Source organism: Ochotona curzoniae, unplaced genomic scaffold (genome assembly GCF_017591425.1).
Source record: "Ochotona curzoniae isolate NIBS_2020 unplaced genomic scaffold, NIBS_Ocur_1.0 scaffold_4683, whole genome shotgun sequence".
NCBI lineage: Eukaryota > Metazoa > Chordata > Mammalia > Lagomorpha > Ochotonidae > Ochotona > Ochotona curzoniae.
In genome coordinates, this window is record NW_024467121.1 from 33790384 (window position 1) to 33808609 (window position 18226).

General features: G+C 44.9%; 1 protein-coding gene across 1 annotated transcript; it reads right to left on the reverse strand.

The window, feature by feature from the left end:
* Positions 1-1811: 1811 nt before the first annotated feature.
* Positions 1812-17914, reverse strand: LOC121147997 (centriole, cilia and spindle associated protein). The gene is made up of 3 exons (XM_040967955.1): positions 17472-17914; positions 7573-7838; positions 1812-6360 (listed from the first exon to the last, which is right to left on the reverse strand). Exons 1-3 carry the CDS (start codon positions 17845-17847, stop codon positions 6184-6186), a joined length of 819 nt encoding a protein of 272 aa, XP_040823889.1. The 5' UTR covers positions 17848-17914; the 3' UTR covers positions 1812-6183.
* Positions 17915-18226: the final 312 nt, after the last annotated feature.

Here is an 18226-nt window from a genome sequence, read left to right on the forward strand (position 1 = left end):
CCTATTTGTCTTCAGAAACAGCTTTAAAAAATTAGAAATAAATTAGAAAAATAAATTAGAAAAATTTAATGCCGTCTTTAAATTGATGTATCAATACTGTTTATATTTAATATGTTTGGGGTTCTGTCCTTTTGTGTGTGTGTTCTGATTGTTATTTCCTGCTTTCTTTGGGGTTGAATTTAATATTCTGGTTTTGACTGTATCTCTTATATAAAGTCTACTTGGAACAATTTATACCTTGAACTGGAAATTAGAACCCTTACCTCTATCAAGTCCGTTGACTGGCCCCTTTTTCTAGGACAGCTGTCAAACAATTACACTTCTATTCATTGAAAACCTCCTATCACAGGGTTATCTCTTGTTGGTTTCCAACCACCCAGATGTCTTAAAAGAACTTGAGAGAACAAATACTTAGAATTTCTGTTGCTTGTCATTCCCGTTTCAAGTTTCTATTCTAACAGAACAACTTCCTTTAACAACTGCTTTAGGAAAGGTCTGTCAAGTGTCTTAGTTCTCCTTCATGAGAAAATGTCTTTATTTCACCTTCATTCTCGGAGATTTCACCGAGCGTACAGCTCTTAGTTGACAGCTATTTCAACACTTTAAGGAGCCACTTCCTTCACAAGAAATTTCACCATTGGAGCCATAGTTCAGATCCGGCTGCTGCGCATCTGATCCAGCTCCCTGCTAATGTACCTGGAAAGGCAGTGGGTAATGAGGCAAGTACCTGGGACCCTGCCACCCATGTGGGAGACCAGGATGGGAGAGGACTTCAATGCACTTCACCGTCTTACCCATTTTGTTTCCTGTGGCATCACTGTGAGACCATCTGTTGTCCCTGAGGTGTTATGCAACTGTTTGCTCTGGTGTTCAGTCTGGACGTTTTCTATCTTTCTTTGGTCATCTCCATCCTACCATTCAGCCCCTTTGGTGCGATTTTCAGTTACAGCATTTCTTAGTTCCAATACTTTCATTTGGTTCTTTATGTCTCCCTTTAATGTATTAAGACATTGTGATTGTTTTGAACTATTTAATATTTACTTTCACATCTTAATGGCATCTATTGTCTTTTTCCGTATTATTTTCATGGTTCTTCACACTGGAAAAGTTTCAGTTTTATATGCTAAACATGGTGAATGAGATGCAGGCTTTGTCCTGTGGACAAATGTTGATTTTGTTTGTTTGCTTCGTCAGGCAATTGATGAGCTAAATTCAGCCTGTAAGTTTCTTTTTTTTTTTTAAGAGTTACATTTATTTTTACTGAAAAAGCAAATGAGATTTATGGAGGACACACAGAAAGATCTTCCATCTGCTGATTCACTCCCCAGGTGACCAGCAACAGCCAGAGCTGAGCCAATCCAAAGCCAGCAGCCAGGAGCTTCTTCTGGGTCTCCCATGTGGGTGCTGGGTCCCAAGGCCTTGGACCTTCCTCAACTCCTTTCCTAGACCACAAGCAGGGATCTAGACCAGCACCCATATGGGAGGCCAGTGCTGGCAAGGTGAGGATTTATCCACTGAGCCATCACTCCAGGCCCAGCCTGTAAGTTTGAATATGTCTCCTGTTTGTTGGTTCCAAAGTCAGTTTTCAGTGACTGTGCTGTCCACCATGTCAACCATCCCATAATGTCAACATCTCAAAGCCAGAAATTCATACTTAATTTTTGTGGAATCACTTTCCTAACCCATTTTTTTCTACTTTCATCCAGGTACAGTGGAGTTCTTGAGGTCCCTTGTTTTTGGTCCTCCAGCCTGAAACTGTTCACTTCTGCATGAAAAAATAGGGAAAACAGAGTCCTTTCCCCGACCCCAAAGCAGCTCTAGCGGTTCCTTTGTCCTGCTCCCTGGGCTTCCTGCTACTGCACCTTCAGTGCTCACCTCTGGTTCACTGCGAGCTGTGTTCAGACACGGCGACCAGCTCACTGCCCTGTCAATGGTATTGGGATTCTACTGTTCCCATTATATGCACTATTATTCACTTTTCAGAGTCCTCAAACAGCTGTTCAGTGTTCTGTCTAGCTCTTGTAGTTGTGTTGAATGAGGATAAAAGAGCAGACGTTTCATCTTACATTAAGATATTAGGTGAAAAAACTATGTGTATAGCACAAACTCATCTTTATACAAAAAAAATTATGTGTATAATACAATCTCATCTTTATGCAAAAAAATTTATCTCCACAGATAAGTGCTTAGGAGAAGCCTGAAACTTTACATGCAAAATATAACACTGGTTTTGGCCAAGATTATTTTGTTGAGACAGTGTTGAGGGGAAGTTTTTCTTTATACTTACTGTTGAATTTGTTCACCATACACTATTACCTGTATAACCTTCAAAACAATAAGAAAGTATAATAGAAAATTATTTCTATTAATAATAGAGAAAATATATTTCAACTCAAAGTACATACACAGAACTCAACTCTTCCTGTACATGTTAAACATATAATGAAAAACCCATTTAAGAGTCTGTATCATTCATACTCTCTTAGTCTGTTTACACTAATCAGAATTATTTCTCGCAAAACAGAAGTCTTGGCCTTTAATATTAACTTTATTTACACAGTTCCAAGTAAGTGCAATATTAAATATAAGCTAAAAACAATACATAGTTCTTAGAAAACACAACCCCCAAATTCCCATTGCCTGAGCTCCGTGATCAGCTAGTGCCCAGCCTTCATTCTTTGAGAACTGTAAAGTGAACATAGTGCTCAAAACAAAAATTACCTGGGGAAACCTCACCTAACTAGTTCTGTTACCACAAAAGGAATTCAGAGGAGGCCTCTACTGTGTTCGTTCAGATTCCAGAATTTGAAAGTGGAAATAACTATCAGTAGGATCAGCGATGTTTTTTCCATCTCACACTAAGTGACATCCAGGGAGGAATGTGGGACAAAAATCCAGACATGGTTTCTTAGGGCCTAGGGTTTGGTACACTAACTATAGCTGCACTGAATGACTCTGTATTCATTCTGTTGTAAAAGAAATCCACTTCAAATTCAAACATTCGTAAATGACCTGGTCATATTTTTAGGGTCACTTTTTTAAAACTATTACGTAACTGACCAAAGACTATTATAATAAAGACATTTAAGGGTCAGGCACTAGCAGTTATCTGATACCAAACCAACTATAGAATCAATCTGTATAAATATTAGCACCATTTATCTAGTCCAGTTAAATGTACAACTATCCATTAAGCTATTTTTTTTTCTTTTACTAAAGCAGTCAATAAGAAAATTATTTTTACTTTACTTAGAGTATATTTGTCCTCTCTATTTGCTAGTAATGCTTCTGAACATTTTAAGTTTCAAGTACTCTAACAGTCCATTCACAAAGCTTATGCCCGGTACAGAATAATCATTTTAAAGGGATTAGGAAAGGCCATAAAGATTTTCTTAAGACACAGTTAGACAAAATGCATTTTCGGAAATGAAGACTTCCAGTAACTCAACATCTTTCCTTGCTTTTTTCTCGCAATTTTGTTGGTGACCTAAGCAAGCATACCTTTCAGATTACCTCAGTGACCGATCCTGGATGGAATTTCATGACAACAACAGTACATTCGAAATGCCATAAATATGTGCCTACTACATTGTGAGCACATATTTTAGTATTTTAACATACATCTATGTATTAAAATATGCATGGAAGTTCCATGGGGGGAGGAGAACATATATGTAACTACAAGTGCCAAGTATACTAACACCTCCTAAAAAACATATAACAAAATAGATTCTTTCTTATTTGTCATTCACTTTGGTCCAGAAGGGAGCTAGAAACTATTTTAATCTTCCATTTCTGCCTCTAATGTGAAATAAAAGGAACTGCAGAAGGCCTGTTCATGGCAAATGGTTTTGACTAAAAACTTAAAACCAGAATTTTTTTTTTCTTACAGATTTCTGTAGCGTTTAAGTGTCACTGGATTCTCAGTTCCAGTTTTTTTTTTTTTTTTAAACACAAAGAGTAATTTTAAACCATCACTGTCTTTCAAGTTGTCCCAAGATTTAGAAAGATGGTTATTACCATACTAGTCCTTAGAAGGAGAGGGGTGGAAGAGCAGAACCATCAAATGGTTGAAATCTAAACAATTTGGCAAAGGCAATTGTCACACTTTGGAAAAGAAATCCTAACTAAGGGCTGGGACATCAGGCTGGCGGTCACAGTAAGTTCACACTGATTCCGACCTTCCATGTGCCTTTAAACTCATTCATTTGTCATGTTTTTTTAAAAGAAAGGTGGAAAAAAATGGCCATTATTGCCTTCTAAGTTTTTAATCTGTGTCTGAAGTTTTCAATGGTAAGCACATGAAATAAAGTCTGTTTCCTGAACAAAGGAGTTGTGGCTTATTCCTGGTCTGGAGGAAGTAAGTCTCTAAGGCAGTCATCCCTCAGTGTGGGGCCTTGGCTGCTCCCCACGGCCATCCCTCCTTAGACTGTCAGATGCAACACAGACCCTTACAATGAACGGCCAGAACCAAACCTGCAATTTACAGTCAGCTCTACCATCACAATTGCCACACTAATGTGACCCTCAGGTACCTGCAATTTAAAGACTGTAACAACAGATAACACCCAGACTCACCAGAATTATCAACAAAGTTGTTTTGGACAACTTGTTGAATTCCCCTCTCATTAAATACACAGCTCAATGATTGGGAAAGCACTGTCAGTAAAATCACTTACCTCAAAATTATGCGCTTATTCAAACTGTTTTTTAAAATTACTGCTCTTCAGTGTAAGTTTTCAAAGCTTTAGAGCTATCAAATGACATTGTGTGACAATTTTATGTGAAACAAAACCCATTTTTTTTGTTGTAAAAGTTGAATCTCATACTTCAAAGACCTAGAGTAACAATATCAGGGCAGTGCCCAGCCTCATGTCTCACCTGTGCTCCTCCCTCAGGTGCTAGGCTAGCACAGCCAAGGGGCCCTTCTGTTATAACTTACTACTCATCTTTCTCAGGTTAGATAAGACTTGACCCATTTGAAGGAAACCTGTGGATTTTGTTGTTTTTTATAAATCCACTCTTCTACCCACCAAAAGCAAACATGCTCAAGGGAAATAGTACAATTGAAATACAGTTGTAATTATACACGTCCCACTGTTCTGTGACATCCAAGTGAGCAGAGGAGCTACTGAGCAGGAATCCAACCTGAAGTCTGAATTTTACACTTCATCCAGCCTTTGCAGCTAAGTCTGTAGAGGACAACGGGGATGGGGGAGTGGAGGGCAATGCCTACTGGGTATCAGTATCTATCCCTCATTCCCAGTGGACTAAACAATCAGAATTTGCTGAATGTAATTTCAGATGGTAAATTCTAAATGTCATTGCCAGCTATTCTAGAAGGGGCAAAAGTCCACAGGGGCACACAACAAAATGCCAATCTGTCAAGTGACTGATTGCATACTATATATTCTGAAAAAAATAATAATTTAAAAAAATGTAAGTCTTGAATTCATTACTATTCTCAACACATACTGTACTGGCACTTCAATTACTGGAATGTATCTGAACTATAGAGCTATTAAATAATAAGTGCCTAGAAGACAATTTCAAGGGAAAGGGTGACCTCCCCCCCGCCCCCCATCTAGCCCAGGCAGTTCTTAAATGTAACAATGTACATGAAGGTGATGCTGAACTGAAATACAGATAAGTGACATCTAATTTTTCAGGAAGTCCTAGCTGCATCATAAATGGGATCAAGAATGGTGTCGAACATGCCTGACTTGATATTCTTTCACAAAAAGAACTCCACAAAAAGGAAAATAAGTCTTAGGCTACAGTGTGGAAAGAATGTACCAGCTATGGAATATGAAAAGTTATTCAGGACAGGAATGAAAATGGGCTCCACTAGGAAAAGAATACTGAGTGGTAAGCATCTATAGCCATTTAAAGGCATTTGGTGTCAATCTTAAAAGATTTAAGATGCCTTAAAACCCTTGTAAGAATACCAAAGATTTAGGGAATCATCTTCATAAATAATCAAGTGTCTATGGCTTCAACTGTCTGTCCTACTGCTGAGGTAGGTGACCAGTAGTCATCAAAATAAACAATCTTTTGGAAATTCCCTAAGAAAAACCTTGCATAATCAGGTGGTTTCTTAAAACCTATGTCCAGTTTCATTTGATGGTTTTTCTTTTGTGTCATTTACACTTTTCTGTGAGAAGCTGTCCAGGCTACTGTCCTTTAAGCTCTTGCAGAATAGCACCTCATGTACTCTGTCATCCACGGGTTCTCCGAGGAGGCGGGCTTCACCTTGCAGTTCTTCTCCACATCCACAGAGTGAGCACGCTGCCTCTGAGCAACCAGTCTCCGTTTTTCCACCTGTCTTCTGTTCTTGGCTCGTAATGCTGACTCATGAATCTAAGAGAAGTTCAAAAGCAAAAGTCTAATCACTCACGTGGCTCTTGTGCTCTCAACAGCATCTGTACTGACAATCACGACCACCCCCATCCCGTCACCCAAAACAGCATCAAGCTGTCGCTTGCGTAGTTTGCCTGCATGTAAAGACTTCCTTCCACGTGATGCTATGGCTTACCCATTATCTTAGTTCTTAGTTCAAGAAACTAAGCAACAGAACTTTCAACTTCAGACAGAAATGGCAAGCAACTGATTTGTGTGTGCTTCTAGAAATGACACTGGAAAACTGTGAGAGCTGCTTGGCATTAAGCATGGGTACATATTTCATTAAAGAATCTCTAAAGCAGTATACTAAAAACAAGTGTCATGGCACTTCCCCATTCTATTCCTTCCAGTGTAAATCATATTAAAATTAATCCCATGCACTTGTCGGAAATCTTTGGTTAAGCAACAGATCTGTTGTTTCAAATATCACTCCAGATAACACCATCTGCCAGGGTTCAGAAGTCTGTTCAAACTCTGATTACAGTATTTAAATAGAATTCATATAACTTGCAGTTTATACATCTTTTAATGTATCTGTGGCTTTGGGCTATAATAACAGTATTAATGTTAACAGAGACCACTGTTTTTTTATTACAAGACGTGAGGGTCTTCTTGTCTCAAATATTTTCAGGACTTGACACTGGGTGGAAAACCATGGCTAAGTCAGAGGAGCTCCTGGGACTAAAATGCATTGGTTACAAACAAATGGGAATGATGGCAATCTGAATTTAATTGGAAGAGCAAAAAGGTGCCCTATGGCAGATGTGCAGCTATCAACAATCAAACCAAGAACAAAGGAGTCAGGAAAACAACATGTTGTCCAAGACAAAGAAACTGAACCCTCTCAAGAGGCCAGTGGCAAATCCAGACGGACAGCTTCCCAGGACCATCTGTGCTCCTCTGAGAACCCTAACTCCATCCTTTACACCTTCTGGCTCAGTGTCATAGAGCTTTCTGGGTACCATCTAACTCCTAGCAAGGCAGCCTGCTGCTCTCTATGCAAACACCATCCAGAATCCCCATTGGTCAGTCAGTATGGGGCTTCCCTGTACACTGCAGCATCCCTTGAGATCCCTCTGGGCCCATGGCATCCCAGTGGCTGTGGGATGTCTCTCACTGCCAGATGCACAGCCCCAATCTCAGGTAGAAACGCAGCAGCCCAGGGCACACCTCATGCACAGGAGCGGAGGCACAGACATTGTGAGTCTTCTGGCTTCCTGTATCCATCTGTTTTTCTCCCCAGCCATAGAGAGCAAATGGGTGCCTATTCTCTTTTATTTTACTTGATCTTTGGGGACTTTTGGCAGCTTTCCTATTTCCTCTAGCAAATAAGGCACTTGGTTGTTGTCGGGGTACGACACTGGTGGGTAACTTGTCAGTTTCTTTCGTTTTGGTTTGCTGTTCAGGTTTTTCTTCTACGTCTTTCGCTGGCAAGGCTTTTGAAAAAGAAAATGATGCAAATACTTTAAAATCAGATTTACACGTAATCACTTCAAATACTTCAGCAGAACAATCATAATGCTTCTTTGAGTCAGTAACATTTTCACATACCTCTGGACTCAAGTTTCACTTAAAGCAGAAATAGAAACAAGTTAACATATAATTTTCAAACCATTCATTCTTCTTTGAAGTCAACAAGGAACACACCTAGACTGAACCACGCCTATTCAAAGGCAGCTGCTGTGTCATCTTGAGATTTAGTATTCAGTGAAATGCTAAAAGGCAGAAAGCACCATGGCTTCATGGCTTTCTCAGAGACCACCACCATAAATCCGATTATCTTCATGCGCTGTTTCAGGGAAGGATTGGGACCGGTCCCCACCCAGCAGTTGCAGAAGGCAGGTTTTCAAGTTACTCAATTGGAATTCCTTGGTTGGGGAAATATTCCTTATGATCCTCCTCCTTGCAAGAGCTGAGTGGCCACCGTAATTTGAGAAGCCCTCTGTCACAATCCAGGATGGCTTCCGAGGTTACCCCCCTGAATGCAGTTCTACAGGTCCAAGCTAGAGATAAGGGTTCTCGGCAGAGGAAATGCCTGGGAGAAAGAGATCGAAAACTCTGCCTGTGGAACTGGGAAGAAGCTGCTCAACCACGTGGCTGCCTGAAGTGAGTATCTCACTTAGAAGGACCTAGTCAAACACTTTGCAGAAGTATCTCTCTTAACTACCTTTCCAGACTTTGTCATTCATTATTTTGTTTTTATCAAATCTTTTTTTTTTTTTAGTAACATTTTGTTCTTTTACATAAACCTTTTATGAGTCTGTGTTTCCTATTCTGGAATAGCAGCCCTTGTGCAACTAAGTATGCAGAGTTTAGGCCCTAAGGCTCCTCCTCCCTCTCTCTGCACACTAAAGAATTAAGCTGGATGTGATGACTGTAGACTGCAATGCAAAACCTCAAACTATTGCCCCAACTATTTGGTAAGAAAAAAAAATTTTTTTAATTAGTTTTAGAGGCAGAAATAGAAAGAAAGCTCTTCCATCAATTTCCCAATAACCCCCAGCGGCCACGGTGGGGCCAAGGTCAAATCCAGGAGCTGGAACTCATCCAGATTTTCCTCCTGGGTGTCAAGGATCCACATACCTGTTCCATCCCCTTCTGCCTCCCAGAGTGCATTATCAAGAAGTCAGAAATGCAGGCAGAGCAAGGACTCAACTCCAAAGACTTAGACACAGGATCCATATCCTGCCCCACACAGCATCCTCATTGCTGCATCCAGTGCCCACCCACACTGCTTTTAGTTGTGACTCCTCCCTTGCCCATCTCCGCATTCCCTTTAAGGTAGGGCGAACTCCTACATGGGGCAGGAAAGCTAAAAGCAAGCAAGCTAAGCTGCACCCTGCATCACCAGCATCCCATATGAGTGACTTTTTCAAGTCCTAGGTACTCCTTCTAATCCTCCTCTCTGATGAGGTGCCTAGGAAAGCAGCAGAGGATGGTCTGAGCACTTGGTTCCTCACCATCCATGTAGGAGACTCAGATGGAGTCATAGCCAATTGGGGAGAGAACCAGCAGATGTAAGATCTCTCTCTCCCCCTGTGCACTCACTTCCGCACCCCACCACTCTCTTGTAGCTCTGGGTTTCACATAAAATTTTATAAATAGTTTAGAATGGCAGCTACATGCAGGTGGTGGGACAAAGCAGTGTATGGGGAAAATAAAGGCTTGTGTGCCAAATGCATGGGAGTTTATCTGAAAATGATGACAAATTATTGGAGGATTTTCAAGTTCTTTAACTTTTTTTTTTTTTTTTGGAAAGTCAGATTTACAGAGAGAAGGAGAAACAGAGAGAAAGATCTCATGTGTCCAGGGTCCCAAGGCTTTGGGCCACCCTCAACTGCTTTCCCAGGCCACAAGTAGGGAGCTGGATGGGAAGTGGAACAGCCAGGACATGAACTGGCACACATATGGGATCCCAAAGCATGCAAGGTAAGGATTTTAGCCACCAGACTATTGTGCCAGGCACTAACTGAAGGATTTTAAGCTAAAAAAAAAAAAAAATGATAGTGTGGTCCTAATTTTAGGAACAAATCCTCTAGTTCCAAAAGGTGAAGGAAGGGTGAGATCAGAGTGGGGCAGAAAAGCCAGGTACAAAAACAAAATGATCAACAGGCCAAGGGAGTAAAACAGTACTGGGAAAGGTGTAGACACAAATGGGGATCAGAAGGGGACCCACCTCACATCCTGATCAGACCAATGGGAACAGATGTTGAGGAGGCTTCTCACGGAAGACCCTTGGAGGGACAGACACCAGGTGGCATGAAGGGACAAGAGTACATTGGCTCCCACGGCCACGTGAAGGGGACCATCACACTGCCTCTGACACAGGCCCATGCAGAGAGTAAAGGGAACATGACACCCGGAGCCTGAGACACTCCTCCAGCAACCAAGCAGGCAGGCTGTCGGCCTCTCAGCCTGCAGCTCAGAGACTACACCGGAGATGCAGGTTGTGAGAGCGAGCAGAAGCAGAGCTTGCCGATGTGCATCAAAATACTCCAAGGAAGCACAGCCAGAAGAAACGGGCAGTCAGGCTTCAGGAAACACTATTATTCAATGGGCAGCCCAAGAAAGGAGAATGTGAGAGGGGACACAGGGTGGAAAACTAGAAAGAGTAGGAGAAAGAGACATGAGGAAGGAGTCTGAGCGAAGGAAAGAGCAGCTAACAGCACCAACTACTACAACAAAATCTGTACCAAGAGGAGTCACAGACTCACACCTGGAAGCTAGGCTCAGGCACTAAGTGGAGGCAAGGGGGCCGACAAAACATACAATAAAATGAATCCAGAGGGTCAAGAATTTGTAGAGGGAGGACTAAACAAATTCACAAACCTCTTGAAAATTAGATCAAGACAAAGACATAACAAGTGAAAATGGAGGCAGGGGAATCCATTTCTGGTGATGCTGGCATTCAACAGGAATCTCAGCTGCCCCACTTGTAGGCAGCCCAGCTCCCTGCTAACACATCTGGAAAAATGGGGAGGATGGTTCAAGTGCCTAGTCTCTGGCCAGATCCTCCAAAGCTGAACATCCAGCACCAACCAGCACCCCAGTCCACACACAAATTACACTGAGAACAGGGGTCAAGCCATTGTGCCTCAAACCTGGGCAGACCCTTGTAACTCCTGGCAGCTATCTCGGGAGGAGTAGGGTAAGAGCGATGCCATGGGGCTCCCCAAATGGGGCAGAAAGGGCATCCCAGCACCTGCCTGGTATGTGTCTGCACACTGTCCCTGGAACGCAGCTAACATGTCACAAGGCCAGCCAGGTGCATTGGTAGCTCATGCCTGCAAGGTCCCAGCTAAAGCCACCCCCAAGACCTTCCCCACAAAAGCCACAGAGACCAAGGAGTAGACCAAGCATCCTCACTCCCTGGAACCAACATGTGGGCCTCAGAAGCCACAGTGCTGTACTGCTGAGTTCCTAGTCTTCAGGGTAATTTTGCAATGTACTAACCATTACATCTTGTATGTTCCTTCCACTAATCCATCCCGTGGGAGTCAGTCCTTTCCCATCCCAAAAGCACAAGGTTCCTGTCTCAAGAGGGAGCTGGAGAAGGGGCAGGCCTCGGGAAATCAGTTTTGAGAAGACGGGAATGACACCTTCAAAATAAGACTTTGTGAAAGGCCTCGTAGTAAAGAATGAGCTCCATCTCATGTTTTTCCCCATTTCTACTCCCAGGATGCCAGCATGCAGCCTTGGATCCACGAGGCAAAAGACCAGAGGCACACCATCTACAGAAGAGCTCACACAGAGAAACAGGCACAGAGCAATGGTTGGGGTCACCCAGAGAAACAGCTGGATCTTCAGCCAAGTACAGTCAACACACACAGCCCCGGTACGCTGTAGGCCTCTCTCTGAGTCATGCTTGGGCAGGTAGGGCAGAGGCACACACATGAGCACACCCATTACAAGCAGGAGTCCAAAACACACACAGTAAAAGGGCAGAGAACTCATTCAGTTCTCCAGGGATACTGGTGGACATTTTGTTGGTTTGGTTTTTGTTCTGAGTTTTTAAAAAAAGCTAGAATGGTATTAAAACTGAGCATCTGACATGGCTAGTACAAAGCTTGGGATGCCCACTTCTCCTATCACCATACCCAGCCTGGAGAGCCAGCTCCGCTCTCAGGTCTGGATTGCTGCTAAAGCCTGCCCTTGGAGGCAAAAGTGAGGACTCCAACAGCTGGGTCCCTGCCATCCAAATGGGAGACCTGGACAGAGGGCCTGGCTCCAGCTGTTACTGGCACTTCAACCAACAGACAGCTTGCATGCTTGCTTACACGCATTCTCTCTCTCCCCCTTTCCCTCTCTCTCTCCCTCCCTCTGAATACACTTTTCAAATAAATAAGCAAATAAAAATGCTTTAACATAGGAATTAAAGAACACTGAGGACTCAAAATAAAAAGATCCTTTGAAAACTTAAACTAGGGTGGCAGAATTTTAAAATTCAGCAGAAAGTTTGGAAGATAAAATTAGAAAGCTAAACTAGAAATAGAATTTAGAGTTTTGATCTTGAAAGAATACCACATAGCTAAGAATACATACAAAAGGCAAAAATAAAGCAAATTGAGCAGAGGAAAATACTTTTTCACAGTATTAGGAAATATCACTAAACAGGAAGAAGTTTCAATTTTTTTTAAATACCTCAAATGACACCTTTTTTTCCCTAATACTTATTTATTTTTATTGAAAGGACAGATCGGATTTTTTACAGACAAAAGGAGAGACAGAGAAACACCTTCCATCTGCTGGTTCACTCTCCAAATGGCCATAATGGCCAGAGCTGAGCTGATCCAAAGCCAGAAACGAGGGGCTTCTTTCGGTCTCCCACATGGGTTCAGGGTCCCCAAGGACCTGGACCATCCTCTGCTGCTTTCCCAGTCCTCAAGCAGGGAGCCAATGGGAAGTGCAATAGTCAAGACATAAGCCAGCGTCCATACAGGATCCCAGCATTTGCGAGATTTATCCATTAAACCATTACACAGGGCCCAGAATAAATGCATAGCAACACACAGGCACAGCACTGAATTTTAGGACAAATGGATAAAAAGAATATAAAAGGTTTTTTAAAACTCATTAGGCATGGGCCCGGCGCGGTGGCGCAAGTGGTTAAGTCCTCGCCTTGCAACCCCGGGATCCCATATGGGCGCCGGTTCTAATCCCGGCAGCCCCGCTTCCCTTCCAGCTCCCTGCTTGTGGCCTGGGAAAGCAGTGGAGGACGGCCCAAAGCTTTGGGAACCTGCACCCGTGCGGGAGACCCGGAAGAGGCTCCTGGCTTCGGATCGGCATAGTATCGGCCCGTTGCGCTCACTTGGGGAGTGAATCATCGGACGGAAGATCTTCCTCTCTCTCTCTCTCCTCTCTCTGTACATCCGCCTTTCCAATGAAAAAAAAAAAAATAAAAAAAAAAAAAAAAAAAAAAACTCATTAGGCAGGGGAGTAAGGGAAGCCATGGCACAGTAGGCTAAGCTTCTACCTTTGGCCACCAGACATCTCATATGTGTGCCAGTTCAAGTCCCGCTGCTCTACTTCTGGTCCAGCTCCATGCTTATGGCCTGGGAAAGTAGCAAAGGATGTCTCAAGTGCTTGTGCGCCTGCACCCACATGGGAAATAGAGAAAGCTGGCTAGACTGGCTCAGTGCCAGCCCTTGCAGCCACCTGGGGAGTATACCATTGGATTGAAGATTTCTTGCTCTCCATCTCTCTTTCTCTCTGTAACTCTGCCTTCCAAATAAAAGTAAAATAAATTTTAAAAAATCACATGGGATCAGGTATATAAGTCAACCTGTTACCTGCTGCTTCTCAACAGCAAAACCGAAAGCTAAAAATTCAGTGCAATAAAACACATTCCAAGTCTGGGTCTTCTCATTCAGAATTCTCCAGATTCCCAAAATATCAACTTAGGCTTTGTATCTAACAGGCATGGCTTTGTATCTAACAGGCATCTTCAGATATGCAATGTCACAAAATTTCTGCTTTTGGTACACTATTCTGCAGTGCCTACAAAATATATGCGGCACCAAACAGCAGGAATAGGCCAAAGAAAGGTTGCAATGTGAAAGGCAGGAGACAGGATAAGAGAAATGCCTTCTCAGGCAAGCAGTGAGGACCAGGTGCAGTTTAGCAGCTCTGCCACATCAGAGCATCATAAAGTCTAGATTGGAATAGAAAGATCAAGGTCTCCAAGGGGAAAAAAGGTGAATCATAGAATATTTGATGTGTCTGAAATATAACTAGCTTTTCAATTTGACTGAACTGGTGACAGAATCTTTTTGAAAGCAAAAGAGTGATAGCAAAACAATGATTAACTTCAAGAAAAACATAAAATATAATGGAGAAAAACATTAGGATATGCTACATGACTCATCTGCAAATACACAGAGAATAAGAATTACACAAAGCTCTTGTAGCTAACATCATAAGGATACAGGGGAGGAGAAATGGGTGTCAGTGTGTGCCTGGGGCGGATTGGGAGGGAGGTTAGAGCTAACACCTTGAGCTAAACCCCATCTCTCCTAAAGGGAAGTCAATTCATAACATTTAAAACGTAAAGAGAGAAGAGGGCAGCCATTGTCAAAAGGAATGCAGAGAGGAGCAGGAAGGAATGGAGGGCAGGGGTAGGAAAAGAGGCAGGAGTACTATTTTTTTGTTACTGTTTTAAGCAAATTTTCAAGACTTAGGCACATGTAAACATTGCTAAAAATAAAACTTTATTTTAAAAGGAATGTAACTATGTAGAAAGGAACTGGAGACAGTCTAGATCATTCTTCAAAGCAAGTTGGTTATAGGAGGGAAAGAATTCCACAAATACTCCCACCTTCAGACCCCCAAGCACACACAAGCAGGGAACTTTGCAGCACAGCTCAGTGCCCATCCCTTAAATAAAACAGAGAAGCTGAGAGATCCTTAAACATTTGGAAAAAAAAAAAAAAAACACAGTATCCAATGTGAACTACAAAATTACAAGCAAAAAGAAACAAAAGCAGAGATGGAAAGAGAAACAAACAAACCATTCTTACCAAGCAGAGAAACATTCCAGAAGTATCCTCAGAAGAAGATACTATAAGTGTGAAGCAAGAAACAGATACTTAGTTTTAAAAAGGCATAAAAATGGAAAGTGTGAAGGCAGCCCCAGACATCAATTCAAGAATTGTTGAATTTTAAAAAGTAATAAACAGGATCCCAGAAATGAAAAATGCTATTGAAGACTTAGAATATACGATTGAGAATAACAAAGAGGGAAAAGGATGTAAATGGGAATGGAAGGGTACCCAGGGTAGAAAATTAAAGGTTAAGTACATGGAGTCTAATATCCAATTGAAAGCTTCAGGTAAAAAGTATTTCTCATTTCTGTGAAAATAATTCAGAAAAACTCAGAATTAAGCACACAAGTCTGATTGTGGGGATCTACCAAGGGCCCAGTACAGCAGACATAAACAGGCCAAAATCCAGAGCACAGAGCAATGGAAGCTGATCAGGAGGAAGCTTTCTCAGATTAGCTACCAAGGATCCAGAATCAGGAAGCTCAAAAGTTACACCCAAAACACCAAGGACTCCTGATGATTGACACAATGACCTTCAACCCAGAATCCCACATCTCATTAAGGGGGCGGAGGGAAGAAGGTAAACCAAGCAGGAGGACCAGAAAGCCACACAACACACAACAGAATTCAAAATCAGAAGTCGCTGAGATAGTGGCCAAGTACCCTTCCAAGATCCTAAGCAGGCCAGGAAGAAGTAGGTCAGAGGCCCCGGGAGGGCAGCCTAAGGATGATGAGAGCGATAGAGGACCTGAAGTGTGGGTTACGTTGTGAAAGAAAGACCAAGGACTTCTGGGAAGCAATGTAGCTCAGCTCTGAGTAACACCCCATAGGCACAAGGCCCTAGCTGCCACCTGCTAGGGCTGGCCACTGCTGGCAGAGCGGGTAAGGAGAATAAAGGGAACTCAGTCAATAAATCACGGAAAAGACTGAAAGACAGAAAAAAAAATCAATATAAGCCATGTCACTCAGAGATATAAAAAGAAACACTAAAGGAAAAGTCCAAGCAATGTAAAGTGATCAGCAAGAGAGCTCTGGCTTTCTGCAGTAACTAAGCGTGCATACCTCAGGAGAACAACAAATGCAAAAGAGTAGTCATCACCCTAGTAGATGAAATCACCTACTTTCACCTTGCCCAACACAAGAATCAAGACGGACTTGGATAAGTAAGGGGCCAGCAAAAGCTCCTGGCAGCTGTCAGCACAGACAGCAGAAAACATCCCTTCTTCCCCCCCATGCCTAAAGCACAAATGTCAGCAGAGAGCAAGCAGCTACAGCAGGTGTCTGGGTGCGACTGGTTAAGCCAGGGCTGGGACATGGGAATCCCATCTTGGAGTACCTGGGAATGAAGTCTCGCCTCCACTTCCCATCCAGCCTCACGCCACCAGGGAGGCGGCAGACGACAGCCTACGCACTCTGATTCCTACCATCCAACAGTGAAGACCTGCATGGAATTCCTGCTTCTTGGCTTTGGCCTGGCCCAGATTTGCCAGTTGGAGGGTATCTGGGGAGTGAGCCAGAGGGTGGAAGATCCTGCTCTGTTACTTTGCTGAAACACTGCCTGAAAGCCGTCTGGGGACTCCTTAATAAACAACGAAGGGAAAGAGGAGGAATACAGCCTGTGCCTTCTGCTCAAGAGGATCTCATAATTTAGCCCATAGCTTCGTGCCCATGGAATACTCTGGAAGGCCCAACTCCCCACCCCTCCACCTTCTGTTATCCAAATCTCCAGCAATGCTGATTTACGCCATCAGGCACCAGTGGGAATTCACAAGTTCCGCGGTGATGGGGAGACAGCTCCGCCACAGCTGAGCTGCGAATAACCCAATATGGCATAAGCGAGAGTACAGCAAACCGACTCACAAGCGAAACTTCGCTTCCTCCACGGCATCTCAGAGACCCTAAACAGGTCTGCCCGACTTACAAAAAAAAGGGTAAACAAGATGTCACCCATCATTTATCCTGGGCTTCCATTTCGTCATCTACCAAAAAAGGGGAAGGGAGCAAAAAACGGGGGTCCTACGTCTGAGCGTGGTGGTACATGTTTACGGAAAACGATACCGAAAGCAGCCGCTGTCACTAAGCGTCAGTTGTCGGTCTCTCGAGCACCTGCTTAGAAAAACCGGAGAGCCCGTGGTGGCGGGAAGGAGCAGGTTCACAGACGCCAGTCCAGGTCCACGGACGCGCAACCCTCTCCAGGGACAGCGTGGTGAGCTCAGGCAGCTCATCCGGAGCACAACGGCCTCATTCAGAAGGCAGAAAGCTTAGCTGCGTGGCTCTCCACCCGCTGGGTCACCATCAAGAAAGTGATGAAAGCAGGGGTTCTGCTTATCGGAAACGGGCGCTGAGAAACCCATGGAGGTCAGCGCCGCTCCGGTGCGAGGGCGGGGTGAACAGCGAACCAGGGCGGCGGTGTCGCCTTCCGCAACAATCCTCCCACTCCCACCTTCACCCCCTTAGCAGCCTGCCCGAGCGGAGTCACACCCTGCCAACCCAGAGACCCTCTCGCAGGCCCTGCCCCGGAGCCCATACCTGGCACAGCCGCGTCCTCCGCTTCCACCGCCTCGGCGCACCCGGCCTCCGCGCCCGGCTCCTCCGGGGCCTCGCGCGCGCGCCGCGCCGGCTCCTCCCGCGCCCCGGACTGCGCGGGCGGCGGGGGCGAGGCCGGGGCGCAGCGGGGCGCGGGAGGCGCGGGGCGGCCTGCGCCCGACGAGGCCGACGACGCCGAGTCGTCCGAGCCTCCGGCAGGAGCCCAGTCGTCCCAGAGCCAGGGCGCGTGCGCCTGCTCCAGCAGCCGGCGGCCCAGGCGGTAGTGCAGCAGCTCCCGGTAGCACGGCCCGTACTCGTCCCAGCGCGGCTCCTGGTAGCGCTTCATGTACTCGCTCTTCACCCCGCTTCCCGGGGACATGGTGGTGGTGGTGGTACTGCTGCTGCTGGCCTGAGCGTCCGCCGCACCGCGCCGCCGCCTCCTACGGGGCCCGGGACTCGACACAGAGGCCCGCCCCTCGGCCGGTCCGACCCGGCCCGCCGCGACATTTAAACCCGGAGCCCCGCCCGGCCGGGGCGGACGGGGGCGGAGAGGCGGGGGCGGAGCGGCCCCGACGGGAGGCGGTGCCCCGCGGTCGGGTCCAGGGCCGGGTTTCCGGACTGGGCGCCCGGGAGAGGCGGCGGGGGGCTGGGGTCCGCGCCAAGGGACCGGGGGTGGGTCACCCCGGAGAACGGGCCCGAGAGGCTTACGGGCCGGCGCGGCCGGGAGGTGGGAGATGAAGCGGGCGCTGTTGCAAAGG